Source organism: Dioscorea cayenensis, chromosome 19 (assembly GCF_009730915.1).
Source record: "Dioscorea cayenensis subsp. rotundata cultivar TDr96_F1 chromosome 19, TDr96_F1_v2_PseudoChromosome.rev07_lg8_w22 25.fasta, whole genome shotgun sequence".
Lineage (NCBI taxonomy): Eukaryota > Viridiplantae > Streptophyta > Magnoliopsida > Dioscoreales > Dioscoreaceae > Dioscorea > Dioscorea cayenensis.
This window is the reverse complement of record NC_052489.1, coordinates 19,716,371-19,738,688: the sequence shown is the minus strand read 5'-3', so window position 1 is coordinate 19,738,688 and position 22,318 is coordinate 19,716,371. Positions and strand designations below refer to the sequence as shown.

At 35.1% G+C, this 22,318-nt stretch overlaps 1 protein-coding gene across 2 annotated transcripts; it reads left to right on the top strand.

Moving 5' to 3' along the window:
* Nucleotides 1-579: 579 nt before the first annotated feature.
* Nucleotides 580-2,831, top strand: LOC120283648 (uncharacterized protein At1g65710-like). Of its 2 annotated transcripts, XM_039290358.1 has the most exons (3): nt 580-1,640; nt 1,729-2,578; nt 2,609-2,831. In XM_039290358.1, exons 1-3 carry the CDS (start codon nt 708-710, stop codon nt 2,617-2,619), a joined length of 1,794 nt encoding a protein of 597 aa, XP_039146292.1. In that variant the 5' UTR covers nt 580-707; the 3' UTR covers nt 2,620-2,831. The 2 variants fall into 2 exon arrangements, with proteins under 2 accessions (XP_039146292.1, XP_039146291.1); XM_039290357.1 differs by having other exon boundaries at nt 581-1,640; nt 1,729-2,831.
* The last annotated feature ends 19,487 nt before the right edge of the window (nt 2,832-22,318 follow it).

The window sequence follows — 22,318 nt, the reverse complement described above, 5'->3', positions numbered from 1 at the left end:
ATTCTCTCCCATATCAAATTAATAATTTTTTTTCAAAAAATCCACTTGAAATTTTTTAAAATTATATTATTTTATACGCTTACCATCTCTCCATTGTTGAACACCATTTGGAGAGTATAGATCTGAAAACCACCCAACGCCCTTCCAATTAATTTGGAATTTAGATTTAATTTTTAATCCAAATTACAAATCTCAAGATAAATAAATACAAATCTGAGGGACCACTAGAAAACAAAAACTAAGACAATCAAGAACAAGAATCCAGCAATATAACCAGCCCCCCTCACATGCATGATGCATCTCTCTCCAACGGTCTCTTCCTCTTTCCATTAACCTACTTACTATAAATAAATAAATAAATTTTACTAATTTACTATTCCTTATCCCTCCCGCATATAGCCGTTATAATTTCAAAAATGGGAAGCTTTTGGTAATAAAAGGACTTTTCTGCAAAAAAAGTCGAGGACTTTTTAGAAATATACTGAAAAAAACGAAGGGTGTAAGCGCATTAATATATCCTTGTCTGCCACCCCGCCCGTTGAGAAATTTGAATCTAAAGCCCCTGAAATTTCTTGGAATTCGTACCTTCTCAAAAGTTTTGTATTAAAAAAAAAAAATACTCTTTCTCTAACTTCACTCACATACAAACTACAAACTCTTATCCTTTTTCCTCTCTTCTTCTCTGTTCCTCTTGAGATCTCATAGCCATGGGCTGCTGTTTCAGCAAGAGGAGTAGCCCTTCTCCTCCTCTTCCAGCTCCCAATCCCATTTCCATTGATGTCTCTCATGTCAAGCATGTGGTGGAGAAGAAGGAGAAGGAGGAGAAGGAGAAGGAGGTAGTGGTTGTAGCTCAAAGCCAGCAAGGTTTTGAGGTAAAGGAACAAGTAGTCACTACTGTGGAGAAGAAGAAAGCAGAACCAGTGGTGGTGGTGGTGGAGGAGAAGAGACCATTGCCATTGAGGACTTCAAGCTGTACTAAAGAAGAGGTTGATGCCATTTTGATTCAATGTGGGAGGCTTAGCAGGAGTTCATCTGGGAAAACATCTAATGAAATTGGAGGAGGTGGTAGGAAGTACTCTGGATCAAAGAGAAGTTATGATTTTGATGAGGAGAGGAGGAAAGGGGGAGGAAGAGAGGAGGAGGAGGAAGAAGAAGAGGAGAAGCCTGTTTCTAGGCCTTCTCCGAGGAGGAGAACTCCGGGGAGGGAGAGGTCTGGGAGTCGAGAGAGAGATAAGAGAGTTAGTCGGTCTCCGGGGAGACGTTCAGAGTGTCCGGCTTCTGGTTCTTCAGGTGGATTTAATGGTGGTGATAGAGTGAAGCAGCCAGGGAAAATGGTTTCTGTTCCTCCTCTTGAAAAAGGTGTTGTGGTTTTTGCTAATAAACGGAGTGCGTCGCCGGGCTCTCGTTGTTCGATGGGGAACAATGGAAGAACATCCAATGAGAATGCTCATTCTTCTCAGCCTCAGTCTTTGAGTAGGAGCTCTTCGAAAAAGGCAGAGCAATCACCTTATCGGAGAAACCCGATGACTGAAATCGATGATAATTCTCTTCGGAGAGATCAGCCTGGATTTAGGAGCAAAGGGATGAAGCTTAGAGAAGGGGAAGAGGTTGTGAGAAAGCCAATTCAAGCACAAACACAGGTATGTTTTGTTTAAAGCTTGAAAAGCTCTTGGCTTTTGTTGTTTATTTGTTCAAAGATTGAACTTTTGTGAGCCTTTTCCTTTACAGAGAAATGGTGGAGATGTATCAAATTGTATCAAGGATTGTGTTAGAGACCAGCTGATGAGTTGCAGAGGCAAAGAGCAGCAACAAGAGCAAAGAAAAGAAGGTGTCGAAGAGAAAGGGGCATCAAATAGCATTGTCGAGATACCTGGAACCATAACAAGAACAAGATCATCAAGGAGGTCTTCAAGAGATCTAGACCACAACCCAATGACATATGCTTCATTGTTGCTTGAAGATATCCAGAATTATCACCAGCAAAACAACACCACTGCATTCTCTCTTCCTCCTTGTGTCTCCAAAGCTTGTTCCATACTTGAAGCAGTGGCTGATCTCAACTCATCCTTCTCTGATAACAAGAGTTATATTGATGGAGACCAGCAGTCTAACAATGACAATGGCAATGGAAAGAGAGTTTTGTTGGCAAGAGAACCATTTGTGGAGTCTGAAATACAAGTTAAGGATGATCTAATGGAGCCAAGTCTCCATAAGTATGTTACAGTGAGGGAGTTAGGAGTGGAACTGGAACCACAAGAGTCAGCAGGAAGCAATAGTTTTATTGGCCACACTTGGTCTTCTCCATTGGAGCCAAATTCAGTTGATTCTAAGGACCAGAGCTGGAGTACTTCAAGATCTACTAACTACAAAGAGGTAAAGGAAGCGGAGTTCAGTCCTGTTAGTTACAACTGCAACAACAATAACAACTCTCAGTCTGGGAAACAGCAAAAGACGATATCAGATGCTAGGGAAAGGCGGTCGAGGGGTGGTTCGAGTAACTTATCTAATGCTTCGAGGAAGCGAGAGCTTCAAAGTAGTGGTAAGGTTAGTGCAAGAGTATCTGGTCTTCATTCTGCTGATTCTGCTGCTACTGCTGCTACTGCTGCAGCTAATTCTTGAGAAGTTTGGGATGGTTGCAAACTTTGCAAAATTTGGATGTGGTTTCTGTTATGGTTGAATACATTGTTCAAAATGTTGGTCTGGGATGGTTGCAAACTTTGCAAAATTTAGATGTGGTTTCTGTTATGGTTGAATACATTGTTCAAAATGTTGGTCATGGTGGTTGTATGACAATGGCAATGTATACAATGTTTCTGCTTTTCTTTTTTCAACCAATTGGCACAGAACTCTTTAGTACTCTGGAATATTTGCAAACTCTCATGTGATTTCTCTTCTTCTTCTTTGCTTGTCTTTTCTTCTCTTTATCCAAATTTTAGTTTCCAAAGGCTATGGGAGTTTATGATAATGTTTCTTTTTTGCAAAATGGTGTGCAATTACTAATTGGGTTATTGTAAATTGTAGAGGGCCCAGTGGCTTAAAGAAATGATTTCAAATTTGATTTTTTTTATATTAAAAAAACACTTAACAGAAAAGTAAAGAAATAATGTGCAATTGTAGACTGGTAGAGAATTTTGGTCTCAGTTAAATTAGTTTAAAATTATGGTTTATACTTCATATTAACTAGAAACCATATCAAATTTATGATTTATATTTTAGACGTTTGCCATAGGATACCAAAATGTGTTTTACATTTTTCTTTTATAAATACGATAACGGTATATAATGAGGGGTATGTGTCTATGGAGTTTAATTATGGGTACTTATTAACATGAGGATTGGGTTACAAATCGGCTACTATAGTTAGGGACCAGTGCGTTTCGAACCCCGCCAATAAAAATTTCACAGACCAAATCTTATATAATGGGGTCAGTGTCATTTAACCAAAGTGTCACGCCCCGACCTTAGCTGGGCACATGGCAATCACCACGACAACAAGGAGTGGGTCCCACAGCGTCCCACCTCCTAGTCACCGTAAGACTCAGTACAAACCTGCTATCACAACTTACTAAAGAAGGGGACATGTCATATCAACAACTGTACATGTCATGGTTTCAAATACAACCAGAGAATACCAAATACAGGAGCAGTACAAAAGAGTTAAGTTTAGTGGATCCATAAAGTTTATATGCACACTGCAAACTAACTTAGACAAGGGGAAAAGATAGGTCACTCTAGTGCTTGTCAAGCACAACGAAATCCAACGTCACAGTCTGAGAATGAAGAAGAAAGGAGGGTGGTGAGTAACAGGTGTTACCTAGTGAGTGGTGACAGCATAGATATAACAAAGTAATAAAGTATTTCAAATAGTAATTACCACAATAATAATAACAAAAAAAAGGTAGTTCCAAGTATTCAACAGATTAATAGTTAACACCATGGTTTATCAATAGTACAAACAAGTAACATTTTCCAACACATTGAACACAACTCAAAATACAGGCTGGCCTCAAACAATTCCTGAGCTAATCGTGCCCGCGACTAGAAATGAGACGACCAAGATGTTTTAAAACTTTTAAAATTCAAAATGTTGTTTTCCTTGGTGTTGGCCACTGAGATCCCCGTGTGGTGATCCAGGTTTTTCACATAAAGAAACCCTTGTCAATGGCTTTACATACCTCTTGACCAAGGTAAACTCAGGGTTGATCATGCAGCCTCCCATCAGGTCGGACTATGGAACCCGCACTGCAGAGTCAGACTAAAGTTCGTAGTCACCATCAAAGCCAAATACAACAATATAATTCTTTCCAATTCCAACTCAAGGAATTCATAATACAATGTTTAAATATGAAAATGCACATCAAACTATATTCCATTTGCATGTATACATGCACATGTAAACATGCTTCTTTCAAGATATATACGCATAAGTATACTACGTTCATCTCTACTAAATAAATTCATTCTCGATATACACATTAAATGAAATATGATTTATCATTAGAGATACTATAAAAACACATAAACAAATACTGTTATACTCTTATTAGATCTATGCAAGTATGGATTTAACCACTCACAGAACCACTCCTCTTGCCTCGAGACACGCTCACGGGTCGCGATTCCTTCCCCTTGGAAGATGCTTCACCACCTAGATACAAGCAGGGAATCCAAGAACCAATGAACATAAGAATGAAAACTAAAAGTGCACGCGAATGCAATGTTACATGTCGAACATGTAACTCTACGATTTTAGGGCAAAACGACGTCATTTTGGACCCAAACGACCTTAAACTGGAGTAAAACTAGTTCCAAATGAATTCCAAGTAAGAAAGACTTCGATTTGGACCAAAGAAATATAAGAAAAGGGCGAAATTTTTTTTTGGTGCTACAGTAAACTAGCCCTTATACAATGGTTTTCCTCATGATTTACATCATCAAATCAAGAAATCTCTTTACAAGCATTCACACAAATGAATAACAATGACATTGGCTTCGATTTTAGCCTACAAACAACCCAAACCAAGGTATATTTCTAGGCTTTCAAAGATTTCCAAAAACAAGGAAATACTAGAAAAATACGGAAAAAAACCTTGGATTGAAGCCTTACCGAATTCACAAGCAAAAGAGGAAGAGAATGGATGCTTGGTTTGCCGAAAAAAAAATTCTAAGGTTTGGGTGTTTGGCCGAATGGAAGAAAGAAAGAAAGAAAGAAAGAAGAAAGAAAGAGAGAAGGAAATGAGAAGTCAGGTTATCTTAAAGAGGAATGACCAAATTGCCCTCCTATAGAGAATAAAATGAAAAAAAGGTCCAAAAGACTGAATTAATTGTCCCCCGGTTTTTAGCTAATTCTCATACAAAAGCTACTTTGCAATCATGCAAGGATGCCATTAGTGCTAAATGACCATTTTACCCCTAATGCATGCACAAAAATCTAAAGAGCCCCAAGATTTAAAATCAGGACAGGGTACAACACAAAGGTCCTTTGGTTGTTTTACATTACTTCTCACCAAATTCATTTAAATTACTCTTATATAAGACCCGAAAAAAAAAAACACTTACAAATCATAAATTTCAAACTTTATCTATGGGCAAAGGGCACATATGCATCAATTTCCTTTAATTCCCAAAATAGAAAAACTATTTTACCATATTTGGTAGATTTGAACATTTTTAATTTTTCATAATAAATATTTGGGATTCTACTAATACAAATCTTTAATATATGGTAAAAAAAAAATAACTATTACAATTTACAACTACGGTAAGATAGATATTTCTCAATTATTTTTAATTGATTTGATGTTTCAAGCTATTGTTCGAATTAATTTGAAAGATTTTGTCATGATGCCTTAATAAATGGCATAGTAAATTTTTTTATTTTTTTAATAATTAATTTCTAATAAAATTTCAGGCAAATAAATAATTTTGTTTTTACAAAGAAATACATATAAATAAGTCCCTCAAAAGTTTGGTTGTGACCAATGAGGGCTTTGGCTATGGCTTTAGCTTTGAAAGTAGATGCCCTTTTAAACCCCATTCAAATTTTCTTCATGGCCATTTAGCCCTACTATCAATTATTTTTTTAAACAAAATTACACTTTTACCATTATCAAAACAAGAATTCATTGCTTCACCCAAGTGTGACCATCACCTTCCCCTTGCTATCTTGTCAGTGATCTCCTTTGCCACCATCTTTGTTATGAATCCCAGTGTGGCGAATCAATGATGGAGAGAATGGCGGGTTGAATAAGAGTTTGTTATGCTAACGTGGACAGGCATATAAAAAGCAGAGCAATGGATAAAGAGAGGTAGAGAATTAAGAAGCGAGTTTTAGGCTTGGATTTGAGTAGTAGAGGAGCTCTAGTGTGCATCTCTAGCAACCAGAATTAAGAGTATGGTTTCCTTCCAGTTATGTTATTGTTTTGTGCATGTTTTGAGCTAGATCTATGGATTTGTGAACTTGTTGTTTGATTGTTCTTTGTTTTGATTAATTCTTGTTGTTAGTTACTAGATGATGATGTTGAATCTTATGGATCTATTAATTTCCCTGGAGTGTGTTGGGATTTATTAGATCTGTAGATTAATACTGTTTTATTGAATTTTCTGTAGTGAATAAATGATTCCAGTGGAGGTTTATCACTGAATCTATGTTTTAGCTGAAGGATTAACTCATTATTTATATTCTCAGCTGAGAATTTAGTTCATTCATTACATTTGGTGCTTTCATTGAGATAATTAAGTGATTGATGATGGTTGAGGCTACCAGAATGAAGGATTTATATGCTAAAATGGATATGATCCTTACCACTATGGATAAGACAGAAGAAAGGATAATGATGGCCATAGACTAAAGGTAAGAGAGAATTAAGGAATTTGAACAATCATTGAACACTATATCCAAGTATATTGAGCCCTAACAACTTCAAGGTTCTAACATTGCTTCCTCTTCCTTACCTCAACCTGCCCAAATGGAGTTTCTAGGAGAACCATCACTCAGAAGAATACAACTTCAACAAACCTTGGGCAGTGAAGATGGATTTTCCAAGATTTGAGGGAAATAAGGTACTATAGTGGATATTCACAGATGAATAGTATTTTGAAGGACATGTCGTACCATGGTATCAAATGCTACAAAAATCTTTAACATCTTGGGCATCATTAGTTAGACCATTGGAACAAACTCATGGACCTTCAGTGTATGAGAGTCCAGATTATGAATTGTTTACACTTTTCCATGAAGGTTCTGTCTCCAATTATTATGTTACTTTCACTATACTGGCTAATAGAGTTGAAGAAATGTCTCCTTCTGCCTTTCTGTCTCATTTTATCAGTGTGTTGAAGAAAGGCATTCAGAGGGATATTATACCATGGAGGCCTGAATCAATTACTACAGCAGTGGCTTTAGCTAAATTGTATGAGGAGAAATACATCACTAATAGTAAAATAGTGAACAAAAAGCAGTCTTATAATCCCGATATGAGTTCCATCATTAACTCAGACAAGAAGGTTATACCTCTAGCAAATCCTTTTAGAGCAACTATTGTGATACCAATTTCAGGGACATCAAATGCTTAACAGACATTCCCTTCAACAAGAATTCAAAATTCACAGTATAGAAAGTTAGTTTTAATGAGATACAATTGAGTAAGGCCAAGGGGTTGTGCTTCAATTGTGATAAGAAATTCACCCCATCTCATAGGTGTGCTAACAAAAGATTGCTACTTTTACAATGGAATGAAGATTCACATGAAAATTCATTGCCAGATGATACTGAGTTTGTAGTAGAGTTGGAAGAAAATTCACAAGATGATGATCAGATTCCTAAGGGCTCACTAAATGCAATGAATAGTTCAACAGCTATGGGCACTTAGAGATTTTTTGGGACATTTTATAACATTGCATGGTGACAAGGAAAGTGTGCCTCAATTAGTTTCTGTGCATCAATTGAACAGATTGGCTATAACTAAGTCCATTGCAGAATGTTATGTGGTGATCGCGGATGAAATTGGGGAGGATGGAAAATTCAGTTGCAATTTTTTTCTCACAGAAAAAGCAGAATAACAACAAATTTAATTTATTGCAGAAATGCTTGAGAGTCTAAAACAGCTATTGTTAAAGTATCATCAGGTTTTTGATGTGCCCAAGGGCCTTCCACTTTCAAGGAATTGTTATCATAGAATTCCCTTAATGGAAGGTGCACAACTTGTGATCGTAAGGCCTTATACATATCCTCATAGCTAGAAAGCTGAGATTGAATTGATAGTTTCACAAATGCTGAAATAAGGGCTAATAAAGCCCAATAACAACCCTTTTTCTTCATCAGTTATTTTAGTTAAAAAAAAAAAAGATGGCTCATGAAGATTTTTCACTGACTACAGGGCTTTGAATGCCATAATAGTAAAGGATGATTTTCAAATTCCTATAGTAGATGAGCTGATGGATGAATTATATGGTGCCAAAAATTTTTCCAATCTAGATTTGAGGTCAGGCTATCATCAAGTGTTGTTACATTTTGCAAATAAACACATGGCTACCTTTAGAACTCACCATCGGCATTTCCAATGTCTTGTTATGCCTTTTGGACTGTCCAATGCTCCAGCTATCTTCTAGTCACTAATGAATGGAATTTTCCATGTTGCTGTGTGAAAGTTTGTGCTAATTTTTTTTTTATAACATACTGGTTTACAGTAAGATTGGGAGGGCCATATCAAGCATCTTGAATAGGTGTTGTTGACTCTCATTGATAATTACTTGTATGCTAAATACTCAAAGTGCAGTTTTGGAATGTTGCAAATTGAATACTTGGGACATTTAGTATCAGCTGAAGGAGTACAAATGGATAAATCAAAAGTGGAGGCAATAATAAACTGGTAGGAACCTACAAACATTAACCAATTAAGGGATTTTCTTGGGTTAAGTGGGTACAACATAAGATTCATACAAATTACGCCACAATAGCTTCTCCACTCATTGATCTGCTTAAAAAAGATTGTTTCAATTCGTCAAGTGAAGCCTTTTCAAAATTGAAAAAAGCTATTATTTCTGCTCCTGTTCTTAAATTACCAGATTTTAAAGTGCGATTCATATTGGAGACAGATGCATCTAGATTAGGCATAGGAATAATATTGAACCAATGCAATTATCCTATAGCCTATTTTTCCAGAAAGTTAACTCCACACATGAAAAAGTAATCAGCTTATGTCAGAGAATTATTTGCATTGACAAAAGCTATGGGGAAATTCATACACTATTTAATTGGGCACAAGTTTTTCATCAAAACTGATTAAGAGACATTGAAACACCTTGGTCAACAGACTATACAAACTCTAGAGCAGAAAATATGGCTTCCAAAATTACTAGGTTATAATTTCTCTATAGAATACAAACCAGGGAAGGAAAATATTGTTGTTGATGCCTTATCAAGAAGCTTTATGGCTTTTTCTTCTATGCAGTGTAATTTGAGTACTCATATTTAGTAACTATAGTTACAAGATCCCAATTGTGCAAAATTAATACATAAATTAAAATTACAACAACAAGTGGATGTCAATTATGCTTGGAAAAATGTGCTACTATGGTATGCAGGGAAAATTATGGTGCATGATAATTCTTTGATTAAATCTTCATTACAACATGAATATCATGCTAATTCATTGGGGGGTCATGCAAGGTCTTTGAGAACATTGCAAGGCTATCACTACAATATTTTTAGTAGGGTATGACAAAAAATGTTGTTGAATTTGTTAAAAATTTTCTGACTTGCCAAAAAACTAAATCAACTCATACATATCCAGGAGGATTATTACAGCCATTACTAGTTCCAAATCAAATTTGGGAAGATATTGCTATGGGTTTCATAGTGGGATTGCCCTTGTCCAGAGGTTACATAGTGATATATGTGATTATTGATAGACTCTCAAAATTTGGATATTTTATTCCATTGAAGACAGATTTTAATAGTGCCGCTATGGAAGAGGCTTTTATTTAAAATGTAGTTAAATTGCATGAAATTCCTAAAACAATAGTTAGTAACAGAGATAGAATATTTATGATCAAGTTATGACTTCTCTTCAAGACTATGGAAACTTCTCTGGCTATGTCTTCTTTATATCATCCACAAACTGATGGACAATTAGAAGCCTTAAATAAATGTTTAGAAGTGCATTTTCTTTGCTTTGTCTCAGAAAATCCTAAAGCTTGGGTGCAGTTATTACCTTAGGCGCAATTTTGGTATAATACTGCAGTTAATTACAGTGTAGCAATGACTCCATTTCAAGTTGTGTTTGGAAGAGATCCTCCACAATTGATTGCATATGATTCCAATGACAATGATCCTCCTGAGGTAGCTATTCTTCTATAGCAAAGAGACAAGGTCCTAGTACAGATAAAGCAAAATCTTCTCAAAGCTAAAATAAGAATGAAGAAAATAACAAATAAAAAAAATAGAAATTTCATTTGAAGAAGGAGATTGGCTATTAGTTAAACTACAACCATATCGTCAACATTATTTGGTTTTGAGAAAAAATCATAAGCTTAGTATGAGATATTTTGGTCCTTTCAAGGTTCTAAAGAAATTTGGGATAGTTGCTTATAGGTTGCATTTACCACTTGAAGCTTATGTACATCCAGTTTTTCATGTTTCAGTGCTTAAGACAGGTAATGGAGATTCTCACAATTTTTCCTCCAGTATTCCACTACCATTGATTTCTACTGAAGAAGATGCAATACTGCAACCAAAGGGTATTCTACAATTTAGAACCATTTTTAGAAATGGTCATCAAATTGTTTAGGCAGTAGTTCAATGGGATTATCTATCATCAGAAGACAATACATGGGAGGATGTAGATCAATTACTGGAGCATTTTCCTAATCTGGACCTTGATGACAAGGTCAATTTTAATGGAGGGGGTAATGTTCTGAAGAGTTTGGTGAGAGAGCAAGAAGTCGAGCCAAGCTACAACAATGAAGAGGTTTTAAACATCAGTCATGTGACTAGGAGGATATCTGCCACATCAGATAAGTTGTTATGTGACAGCGCAAGACATTGACGAGGCAAGTAGGAATGTGATTGGGTGAAGGAGCCAAAGAGCAAGGAAGACCAATACAAGGTTGGTCAGGTCTATTATGAATGCCAGCGTGACGAGTCTATGATGGAGAAGAGGGTAGGTTGAAGAAGAGTTTGTTATGCTAATGTGGAAAAGCAGATAAAAGGCAAAGCAATGGATGAAGAGAGGCAGAGAGTTAAGAAGAGAGTTCTAGGCTTGAATCTGAGTGGCAGAGGAGCTCTGTGCGAGCCTCTCCAGCGTTCAAAATCAAGAGTAAGATGTCCTTACAGTTATCTTACTGTTTTTGTGTATGTTTTGAGCTGGATCTAGGGATGTGTGAGCTTGTTGTTTGATTATTCTTTATTTTGATTAATTCCTATTGTTAGTTACTGGATGATCATGTTGAATCTTATGGATATGTTGATTTCCTTAGTGTGTGTTGGGATTTATTAGATTTGCAGATTAATATTATTACATTGAATTTTCAGTAGTGAATGAATGATTTCAGTGGTGGTTTATCACTTAATTTGTGTTTCAGCTAAAGGATTAACTCATTGTTTATATTCTTAGTTGAGAATTTAGTTCATTCATTACATAGACACTTACGCATCTTTATCTTAGCCAGTGCTGGACTTTCATTATTATATCACACCAGATGCCCTTTACCATCAACTCCGTCCATGTACCACACCACACTCAATCTAGCACTAAGCTTTTTCTTGCTAATCACTAATTTGAATTTCATCTCTTTTGTCTATTGATGCCACATTCCCAACTGGTATTTAACACCCATAACAAATATTCATCATGTGATTTTATTTTTCATGTATGACTGTTATGCTTGTACTGCCAACTTAGAATTAGGGACAAAATGGAGCTTTGTATTTTACTATAGCAAGTACTGCAGAAGGGTGAAATGGTAATTTTTGGGTATACCGTAGCACTTAGAAGTTCTCTTATTCCAAAAGGTTTAAAGGGTGAGAAAATGTTTAGAAGAGAAAGAAAGGGGGAAAGAAAAGGGAAAGAAGAGAAAATGACAGGATTGCAAAAGAAGAAGAAAGAAGGAGATCACAAGATAGGGAGAAAGAAAGATATAAATTTTATTTGTTCTGCCTCATTTGTTTTTATTTATTTTGGAATTCACTACATGTCTGAGATAAAGATTGAGTATTCCATGAAACATGGAGCTATGGTATTGGTTAAATGAATGAAGTTTAGTTAACAATGGGTGGTAAAGGAGTTATAGTTTCCTTGGTGATTAGTTGGAGTTTCTAAGGCTATGTTATACATGATTATCTTTGCATATGGTTATTATACATGGAAAGAACTGAATGATGCTTAATAATTGATAATATAATGAATGAAAGGAAGGTTGGAGTGTGAATCATGTATAAAACTTAGATTTGTAGGGATGATGGTTAGCAAAAGTTGACATGAGGCTAGTACAATTTGCATTCTATATATATTTAGAGAGCTTAGAAATTAAAAATGGGTAATTATAAAACTATATAGTTGTAGGACTTTATCTTTGTTATTCACTTGCTAAAATTGAGAAGGGTTAAATATGTAAATTATGAATTATGGATCTTTTAATATGTATATTTCAACTACAACTTCTATGCACGATTAGTAAATTGAAGAATATATTTTAGGACCTTAAAGGAAAAATTAGATGGAGTAGTAAATAATAAATATGTTCATTAATGCCTTAACTATTTACTTGTAAAATTCTAGCTTGTTTGTATTTGTAATGCTTTGATTAAAAGCTTTACATAAGAATGATAACATATTAGGGGCATAATGATGATCATATGATGCATACAACGGAGGACCCATGACCCCAAAAGACTGACATGATTGGGTGGGTCTGCCCCCACATATGCGCACATAGACTACCTTTCAATTAGGTGATGTGGGACTAAACCAGACTTGCAACATTACTTTCCATATCAGACCTGACATCCTCATCGGGTCAGACACTCTTTACTCAGTGACACTTCACTCAGGTTTTTCTAGGTCAGGCCCCTCAGTTGGTTAGTCCCTCACCCAACTCCACATCACATGCTCTCAACGAAATCACCAATGATGCATATAGCTAAGGACCCACAACCCCAAAAGACCTACCTAATAGGGTGGGATTGCCCCCCACATATATGTACATGGACTCCCCCTTAATTAGGTGATGTGGGACTAAACATGCCTTGTAACATTAATGATGTGTACCATTGGGGACCCATAACCCCAAAAAGATCGACCTAATAGGGTAGGGTTGTCCCCCACATAAATGCACATGGACTTTCCCTCAATTAGGTGATATGGGACTAAACCGGGCTTACAACAACTTCAAGAAGAAGGAGGTCCTGGAGAGGAGAGTGCGCCATCATTAGAGAAGAAAGCTTCAAGAGGTGAGTATAAACATACATAGAATTCTATTGTGAAGTGATAATTCCAGTTATTCATTTTATATGGTTCATGTGGTTTGATGAGTTGTACCTAGTTGGACTTATAAATTACTTGGCTTGGATATACAAGTCAAACTCAGGCTACACATGTTTATTCTTGCCTCTTATTTGTATATGAATGGAATGCACAAAAGAAAAAGATACTTTTACTTGTGTTTCTTGTTAATGTCCTCCCTGTACATTGATGAAAATTATGTGAGCTACTTGGGTTGGATACACTTGTAACAGTGATGCTTCTAAGGGCAAAAAATAAGATATTGATTCTTTCTTGCTTTTAGGCTTTATAAGTAAAGATAGCGTGTATGAAATTTCACTTGTATATGAAATGTCTCCACAAGAGATATTACACTCACATATAAAATTAAAAGCCTTGTTGTGATCAGCTTCCCAAACATTCCCAAAACACTTGTATCACATGTTACATGAATCCAAAGGGTCAAATACATAGACGGAAAGGTTAGTCACATGACAAAGGCAATTAATAAAAGAAATCACATAGTATATACTACCCAACAGATGATATGTTACTTATGATCATGTAAGCTCGAGGCGGTGTATGTTTGTCCTACCATGTCACAACATAAAAATAAAATGGACCTTGCATTTACATTCACACTTACATATGATTGCCATTTGCAATTGCATATATTTGCCCTTTTTAATGGTGAAGCTTGATATTATTTCTATTTTATTGTGGTTGATTTCTATGCTATATTGTATGTATAATATGAATATTTCTTGAGCAAATACTATTTATCGATTGCTTATACTCATTGAGTGGAAACTAAAAAAGCATAACTATGTTTTCATATTCAAATAATGGAGTCAAAAGCATGTGGTCTAAAAGCTACAGGCATGGTTAATTGGAGCGACGATTGGCAGACAAGCTCTCTCTCCCCCCTATTATTAGAGCATGTAATAGAAAGCACTTGTAGTCAAATTTGCAAGTGTTATGAAGGGGGAAAAACCTCTCATGTGTTCACACTATACTAGTATACTATATAGTAGCATGGTGTATGTGAAAGTCTTCATTTTAAGATGTTACAATTGAAGCGTTATCTTAACATCCCATAAGTACCCATCACCTTAAACTTTCAAGTAACAAATTAGACATTCACATTAAGAAAAAAAAATAGCTAAAAAACTAAAAAATCAAGCAAATTGACACAAAGTCAACAAAGTACCCAGCCATAATTCCTCTCATTTAAACAACCCCAAAACCAAGCATTCAACTATTGGCCCCACTTTTTAAAATCTTTTTATCATGATTTTTAAACTATTTTATTATTTTTAAATCCAACCTTATCCTTTTAGCAACCGTCAACCCACGTTCTAGGTAACCTCCCGTTGCGTGACCTTTACTATATATATATATATATATATATATTAAGCAAAGAACTTCGTAGCCTTCTCTCTATCATTGTTATAGCGTTGTGAGTGGAAGAAATGAGAGGTTCTCCTTGATCGCAACTGTCAAACAAGGATCCAAGTGACTTCCGAATTCAAGGTTAGCCTATCACTTAGTTTTTGTGGCTTGGGTTTGTTTTATTTGGGTAGTTTGAGGATGTTGTTTAATGATGCATGTTAGGGGTTCTATGCATGTAGGTTCTTCCTGTTCTTTTAAGTTCTTATGTTAAGTATGTCACTATAGCTAATTATAATGCCGGTGGTGTTGAACTCCTATTGCTAAAATGTATAAATTTGCTGAGAAGTGTCTGAGCAACATATGATAGGCTTAGATAATTTAATGCTTAGATACTTCTAACCATCCGTACATACTATTGCCACTTGTGTTGTGAAAACATCATATACGTCATTTTATATTGTCGTTTCATGTGCCAGCCAGCAATCACCTTGTGGTTGTAGAGATAATGTTTTTGTATAACTCAAGCTTTTGCTATTTGCTTTAATAGAAGTATCCATCTCTTGAAGATAATCAATTCAGATTCTTTAGCCAATCTCATTCAGTCTTGCATATTCTCCTAGTTACTTCAATCAGTTTTTGTATCTGTCTAATGCTTTAGAATTATAAATTGATATGATAATATTTATCTCAGTTCACTTTCAAGGCATTTATTGGACAAGGTTAATTTGGCATGGCTGTTATATTGGGATCCTTGGCCCAATCAATGCATACTCAAGTCATGTCTCTGCTATAGCTTTGCAAGTTAAATGTTCTTCTCACATACTATTGGACTTAGATGTGGGTAGCTTTCTTTTGTTTTATTTATTGATGTCCATGCATCTCCATTGACTACTTTGGCTTAATCGGTGGGACCGGTTTTCATGCTTGAATATTTCTTAGTGTTGGTGATTTATTGGTATGACATGGCTAGTAATCATAAAAACCAGTGTCATATATGTAGATATTATATCACAGGTGGCATCTATCCATTGCTGAAGTCACCCAGCTAGTGTATTTGTTATTCTTTCCTAGCATGCATACTGTATATTGAATCTGACATGGTTTACAGATGCTACAAGTGAAATACTGAAAAATAGGAATCTATTTTATGATTATAAGGCCCTTCTCGAAGCTTTGATTTAGTGCTTGAGTTGTGTTTTCTTGAGTTGAGATTCGATTTGGATTGGGAAATTTAGCGAGCATCAGATAAGTAACCACATATAAATCACACTATGTATATACATCTTTGACACTAGCTAAAGTTATGAATTTTATTATTTGATTTATTTATTTATTTTGGATAAGAAGATTACTATTGATTAGTCAAATTGTATTTCTTTAATTATCATTAATTTTAGAATTATCTTTTAATTATTTAAAATTTTGAATTAATGATATTTTATTTATTTATTTTTTAATTAGAAGTAGAGATGCAACATGTAGGGTATGGGTAGGATATATCAAAACTCTTACCCGTAACCCCTACCTTATACCTTGTACCATTACTCGTACCCTCCACAAAAATATCATACTTTTACCCTTATGCGCAAGGTATGGGTATACCAGCTTACCTATTGTTCAAATTACCGAATTAAATTTAAATTTAAATAATAATAATAATAATAATGATAATAATAATAAAATTCATAATCCATTACAATACAATGTTTAAACACATGCCCATAATTCAAATTTACATAACATATCACAAAAAGTAATAAAAATGACATTAGAATGTCTTTGATACCATTTACTATCCGAAGAAAGTGAGAGAATTTATAAATAATTTTTAAAATTTAGATTCAGTGTATTGTTTTTAAAAAGTTTGACTAACAATATACTTGGTTAAGTTTCAAACATTATTATCAAAATCATAACAATTATGTCGGTGCGAATATTATTTTTAACATATGTTTATCTCTCCCGTGCATAGCTCGAGCATAACACTAGTAAATTATTATGACATTATTTTATATATTTGTTTTATAATGTTTAATTTTTGAATTTAATTATGATTTTTAATATAGATCCAACATTTTATTTTGATAATATTATGATCTATCAAATATAAATATAAAAATTAAATAAAATTTAAAATAATATATTAAGAGAAATTTTAAAGTATTATTTTCAAATTAATCACCATGAAATGTATCTTGGGTGAATTGTAGGTAAATGTTTAGCTTAATAAAAAACTATATATATATATATATATATATGAGGGTATGGATATGGATAAAACCCGTACTCTTTTCAACTAGTAAGGGTACGGGTAGGGTAGAGGCATACCCTTACCCGACCAGATACCCAGCTTAAAGCGGGTAATACCTTACCTGTACCATACTCGGTTAAAAAGGGTAATACTCTCTTTGACCGGGTACGAGTGCATGTATACCAGTCGGGTAGGGTATAAATTGTCATCTCTAATTAGAAGTACATGAAATCTTTAAATATTGATTTAATTTCTGATTATTCTAAATTTTGAATTATAAGATATTTTACTTGATTCTGATTATTTATATTTCTTCGAGTTACTTGAAAATTTTTATATATATTGTTTTCTGATTAATTTTATTTATGAATTATAGGTTAAAGTTAAATAATTGATTATTTTGTTATTATAAAAACTGGGATCATATGATTGCTAGGATTTTTACTTACCGATTTATTCCGTATTTGCTTAGTCTGAACTTTGTTAATTATTGCTTTGTGGACATGGTGTATTTTGTCATAACAATTATAGTTTCCAATTAACTATGCACTAACCCTATCATTGGGGGTCAAATACTAACCATGTTGACATGTATCTCTGTTAAGAAACTATAGTTTCGCACCATTCTGTCGATGAAGAATAACGGCTTTTGACAATCTGGGTCAGGTCAACAAGGGTAAACAAATGAATTCTGAACCTCTTACTCAGGTCACCAAGTTAAAATAAATGATTTATGGTATTTTGTTTTGGCAATAGTGAATTGGGAGACATATATTCTGAATTATTTGACAAAACTCATATTCTATTGAATTATTTTGTTTTGAATTGTATTTGACAAGTATTGTGCTTTGTTATAGTGATTGTACTTAAAATTCTGAGTTTCGAGAGTAGCCGTGATCCCAATATTTTTAGTGGTTGCTTACTGGGTTGTTACTCTCATAAATAGTTGTTTTCTCCTTTTCAAATCAGGAGTAAATGTGTGGTAAATAGCTCAGGGGGACTGTTGAACGAACACCAGTTGGTTATCATGTAAATGGTTCTTCTGTTTGTGAACCTAAAACTTGTTATTTGTTTAAAGCTTTAACTCTTGCACTCTTAGTTTTCATCTGATCATAGTTGTAAACCTGGTCATTGTATCCCTTGAATTCTTTTGATTTTGTGAAGTTGGTACTTTGCTATACTTTATATTTGTGAGACAAATATTGAGGCCTTGTGTGTCCACTTGGTCTCGCCCCGCGTGGGTGTGTGGCCTTTCGTCGACACATCGAGTTCTGTGAACTGGGTTCCGGGCGTGACATCAACACCTAATGATCACACCAAAATATCAAAACAACTAATATAAATCCTTCCTAAATATACCAAATGATCAAAGAGTAATAAATGCCATTATTAATCTATATTAATTCAATGCCCGATTTCAACTTGATAGAAAAATAAAATATGAAATTCCAATTTGAGCTTAAAATAAATCATAAATAAAATTAATTAAACTTAATGACAGAAAAGCTGAGAACAAACTTATCATCTTTCAAAGATTTAGACGAGAGGGGAGAGCATATAGGGGAAATCTTGTCTGATTGTTTACAACTTGCTTGGTTGGTGATATTTGGAGTAAGGTAAAGAGAGGTTTCAAAAAACACATTCTTGGGGTGAGGATTTTAGAGGAGATAAGGGTTTAGAGGGTAAAATGGAGATTTTAATTTCTCAATCCTTTAAATTGGGAGATAGGAGAGGCTTTTTAAATTTAATAGATCAAAATGACCTTGCACATTTCTAAAATAAATGAACCCTCTCCATGACGACCGCCGACCCACCACCACCGGTGATTGGCAGCTGATGACCCTCCACTACTGACGACCAACCACCACATGCCATGACAACTGATAACCCTCAATCCACCACCATTGCCCACAGATAACTGGCGACTAACCTTCACTACCCACTAGCCACTGCCCACTCGCCATCAGTGAACTGTTGCCCACTACCGGTGATCTGTCGTTGCCCACCGGTAACCCGTTGGCATGAGTTTATATTATTATATAATATTTGTTTAACAAACTCAGAGGGTATGTTGGTAATATTAACATTTAAATTTACTTCCCATTACCTTTAAACCAATCGCTACATAGTTTAATAACCTTTTTTTATTTGCCAAGATGAGAGACTAGGCCGCTAAAAAAGACAGTGGCATGCACAAGACTCGGCAGAGCAAGTGGCAGGGCCCATGTAGACATGGGCACCTAGACAACCAACCACTGCTCACACTCTGAACAATATGCCCTCACCTGCAATTCGAACTCTCACCATTTATGAATTATTCTAATAAAAAGCTAGAGACCAAGGTTTTAAAACCGGTCCAGACTGGATTGGCCGGTTAAACCGAGAGCCAGCCGCCAGTTCAGTTCACTCATATAGCTTGAACCGGTTTCTAATCGAACCGGTCATAAACCGACTTTGAACCAGGAACCGATGAGTTGGTTTAACTGGACCGACCGGGTTTAAAGAAAAATTCACTTGTATAATTAACTAAGGCCGATCCATGGTCGTCAAAGGTGCAAAATATAGGATTACGGAAGAGGTCCTCACGCCTCTCCTTGCGCTTCTCCTCCATGACCATAGTCTCAGAGGGCTCGATGAAATTCAAAGAGAAGTAATTGGATTCAATGGACGCTACGATGACACTATTGACCTCACCGGGGTCGGAGAGGAGCTCCCGATCATCGAGATCGGAGTGCTCATCCATTGGAGAAGCGAAGCAAGAAGAAGAAGAAGAAGAAGAAGAAGAAGAAGAAGAAGAAGAAGAAGAAGAAGAAGAAGAAGAAGAGATCCTAACGAAAACAAAGGAGATGAGGAATAAATAAAAAAATTGAGGATTTCTTCCATAAATGGGAAAGGATAAAAGATATGTTCCTGATAACGCAACACGATTACTGAAGGTATGATCTGGAGGCTAAATGAAGATATTTTTTGTTTTATTTTATTTATTTATTTAATATGAGATAATGGATATCTTCTTCTTTATAATGTTTGTGATTTGAATTGATTGCTGTATTTTGGAAAATAAATTGAATTTACTTAAGAACTATTAGACTGTGCAGGTATGGATCATTTTATTTATATTATACTTCACATGTCGTTTATATTGTTAAATCTTGGAATAAACCCTATATTTTCCAATCTCATCCTTTATATCTATAGAGAATATTGCTTGTATACGCTAAAAGGAATGAAAAAAAAAACCTTTAAAATTCTATATATAAAAACAAAAGGCCTACTCATATATCTTTTCCCTATTTTTTTTTTCTAATTTTTATGGATTTTTTTATAGTTTTATGAAATTTTCTTTTGTTTTTTTTTAATTTTATTTATTTTAAAAAAAATAAAAAAAGAGAAATTGTTGAACCAGAAGGTTGAACTAGTTGGATTAGATGAACCATGAATTGGTTAAACCACGAACCGGTTGGCCAACCGGTTCACCGACCGGTCTGGTTATTAAACCCTTGTTAGAGACCAATAGACCATCTGATCGTTAGTAGTTTAATAACCTTCTTTAACTCTACCTTGGTCCTAAACAAAATATAGCTTAAAACCTCCTTTTACTTTACTTTATAAACTTCTATACACCTCATTCAAATAAGGCTAAGGCTTGGTGCCTCCTTCTCGCACTTTATCTTTGTCTCACTAATATAATCATCATCGTCATCAACAACAATGACAACCTTGCCTCTTGTTCTGATGACAAGCTTCATAGCCTAAGTGATCTTTTGGGTATTGTTGACGAAGTCATGTGCTAGTAAAGCCTATAGAATCCACAAAACATAACAGTGGAGGAGTGGGAAGAGGAGGGGAAAAAAGTTATGAGCAAAAAAGAGGACGATGGAGCTGCAAGTGACGCCTAGGTGGCTAGAGAGATTGACAATGAAAATGTCTAACTGGGGTTAAGATTGACAAGGGTGAGGTAGCAGGGATGGCTTGGGGCCGTGGCGTAGAGAAAAGAAAGCATGGAGAAGCATGGATAAAAAAAAAAGTAAAATTGGAATAGAAAAGGTGAGGACTTAATAACCACCAGAAAAATTCTATTTGGTCAATTTGGAAATATATAGGTCGGTTGAGTAATCATTTTTTTTCCAATTTAAAATTTAGGAAAATTACTTTTTAATCCCTAAAAGTTTCAAAACATCCCGAACAATCCATCTGACATTTGAATTTGACAAACAACCCTTCCTTTTTTTATTTGCTTACGATTTGGTCCCAGGTTGTAACTGTGTCAGTTAACTTTGTGCAAAATTTCAACTTTACCCTTCTTTTTTGGGGGCAAAAAGTAGCGCCATGTCATGTCTACTTTTTGAGAAATAGTACGGATTTCAACTTTGAGCCATATTGTAACTTAAATTATGTACTTTCTATGCATTTTTAACCCAAACTGGCTTTCTTCTTCTTCCATCATCCCTTGTGTTGGTTTTTTGTCTCCATATACGCATAATAGAGTTGGTTTTTCTTGCACGCTGGTTGTAACCATTTTCTTCTCTTGGGAGATAATCAATATAAGTTTTTGTCCTGTCTTGTGGTGAAATGTTTTATGGCCATGCAATTATTGACCATGTTTTCTTCATGTATGTTGTCAATGGATACCTTTTGTGCAGTTGCCAGTTATAAGGGGAAGGGTGAGTTCTCCATTTCACAGTGTTGCCTCATTGGGATTCAGTATTAGAAGAGATATGTCAGATATGAGGCCCTGATGTTTCCAGTGTCAAAGTGAAGTTTGTCACACCCGATGCACACTGAAAGATCTGTCCCATTGATTCTGAGATTGACTTTCAGTGTATGTGCTATATATATATATATATCATATGCTAAATAGCGCTACTGTTGACCTTATTCTTGATACATATCCAAATGCAATGGTTGTGTGCTCGTGTTCTTCACCCCCGTCGTACATATCATTTGTTTGCTTTATGTGCAATCATTTTATTTTTGTCTTCCCCTTGAATGCATTAACCAACAGGTCATTGCGCTACATATGTCGTTTAAAACTGATATTTCCCATTTAGGATATAGAGTTATTATCATTTATTATTTGCGCTTTCCGTTTAATTTCTGATGCTATCGTTTAGTATTACCAGTTTTTGTTTAACATTATTACTTTCCGCTTAAAGTTGCTAGTATCCACTTAACGCTACCAGTTTCCGCTTAA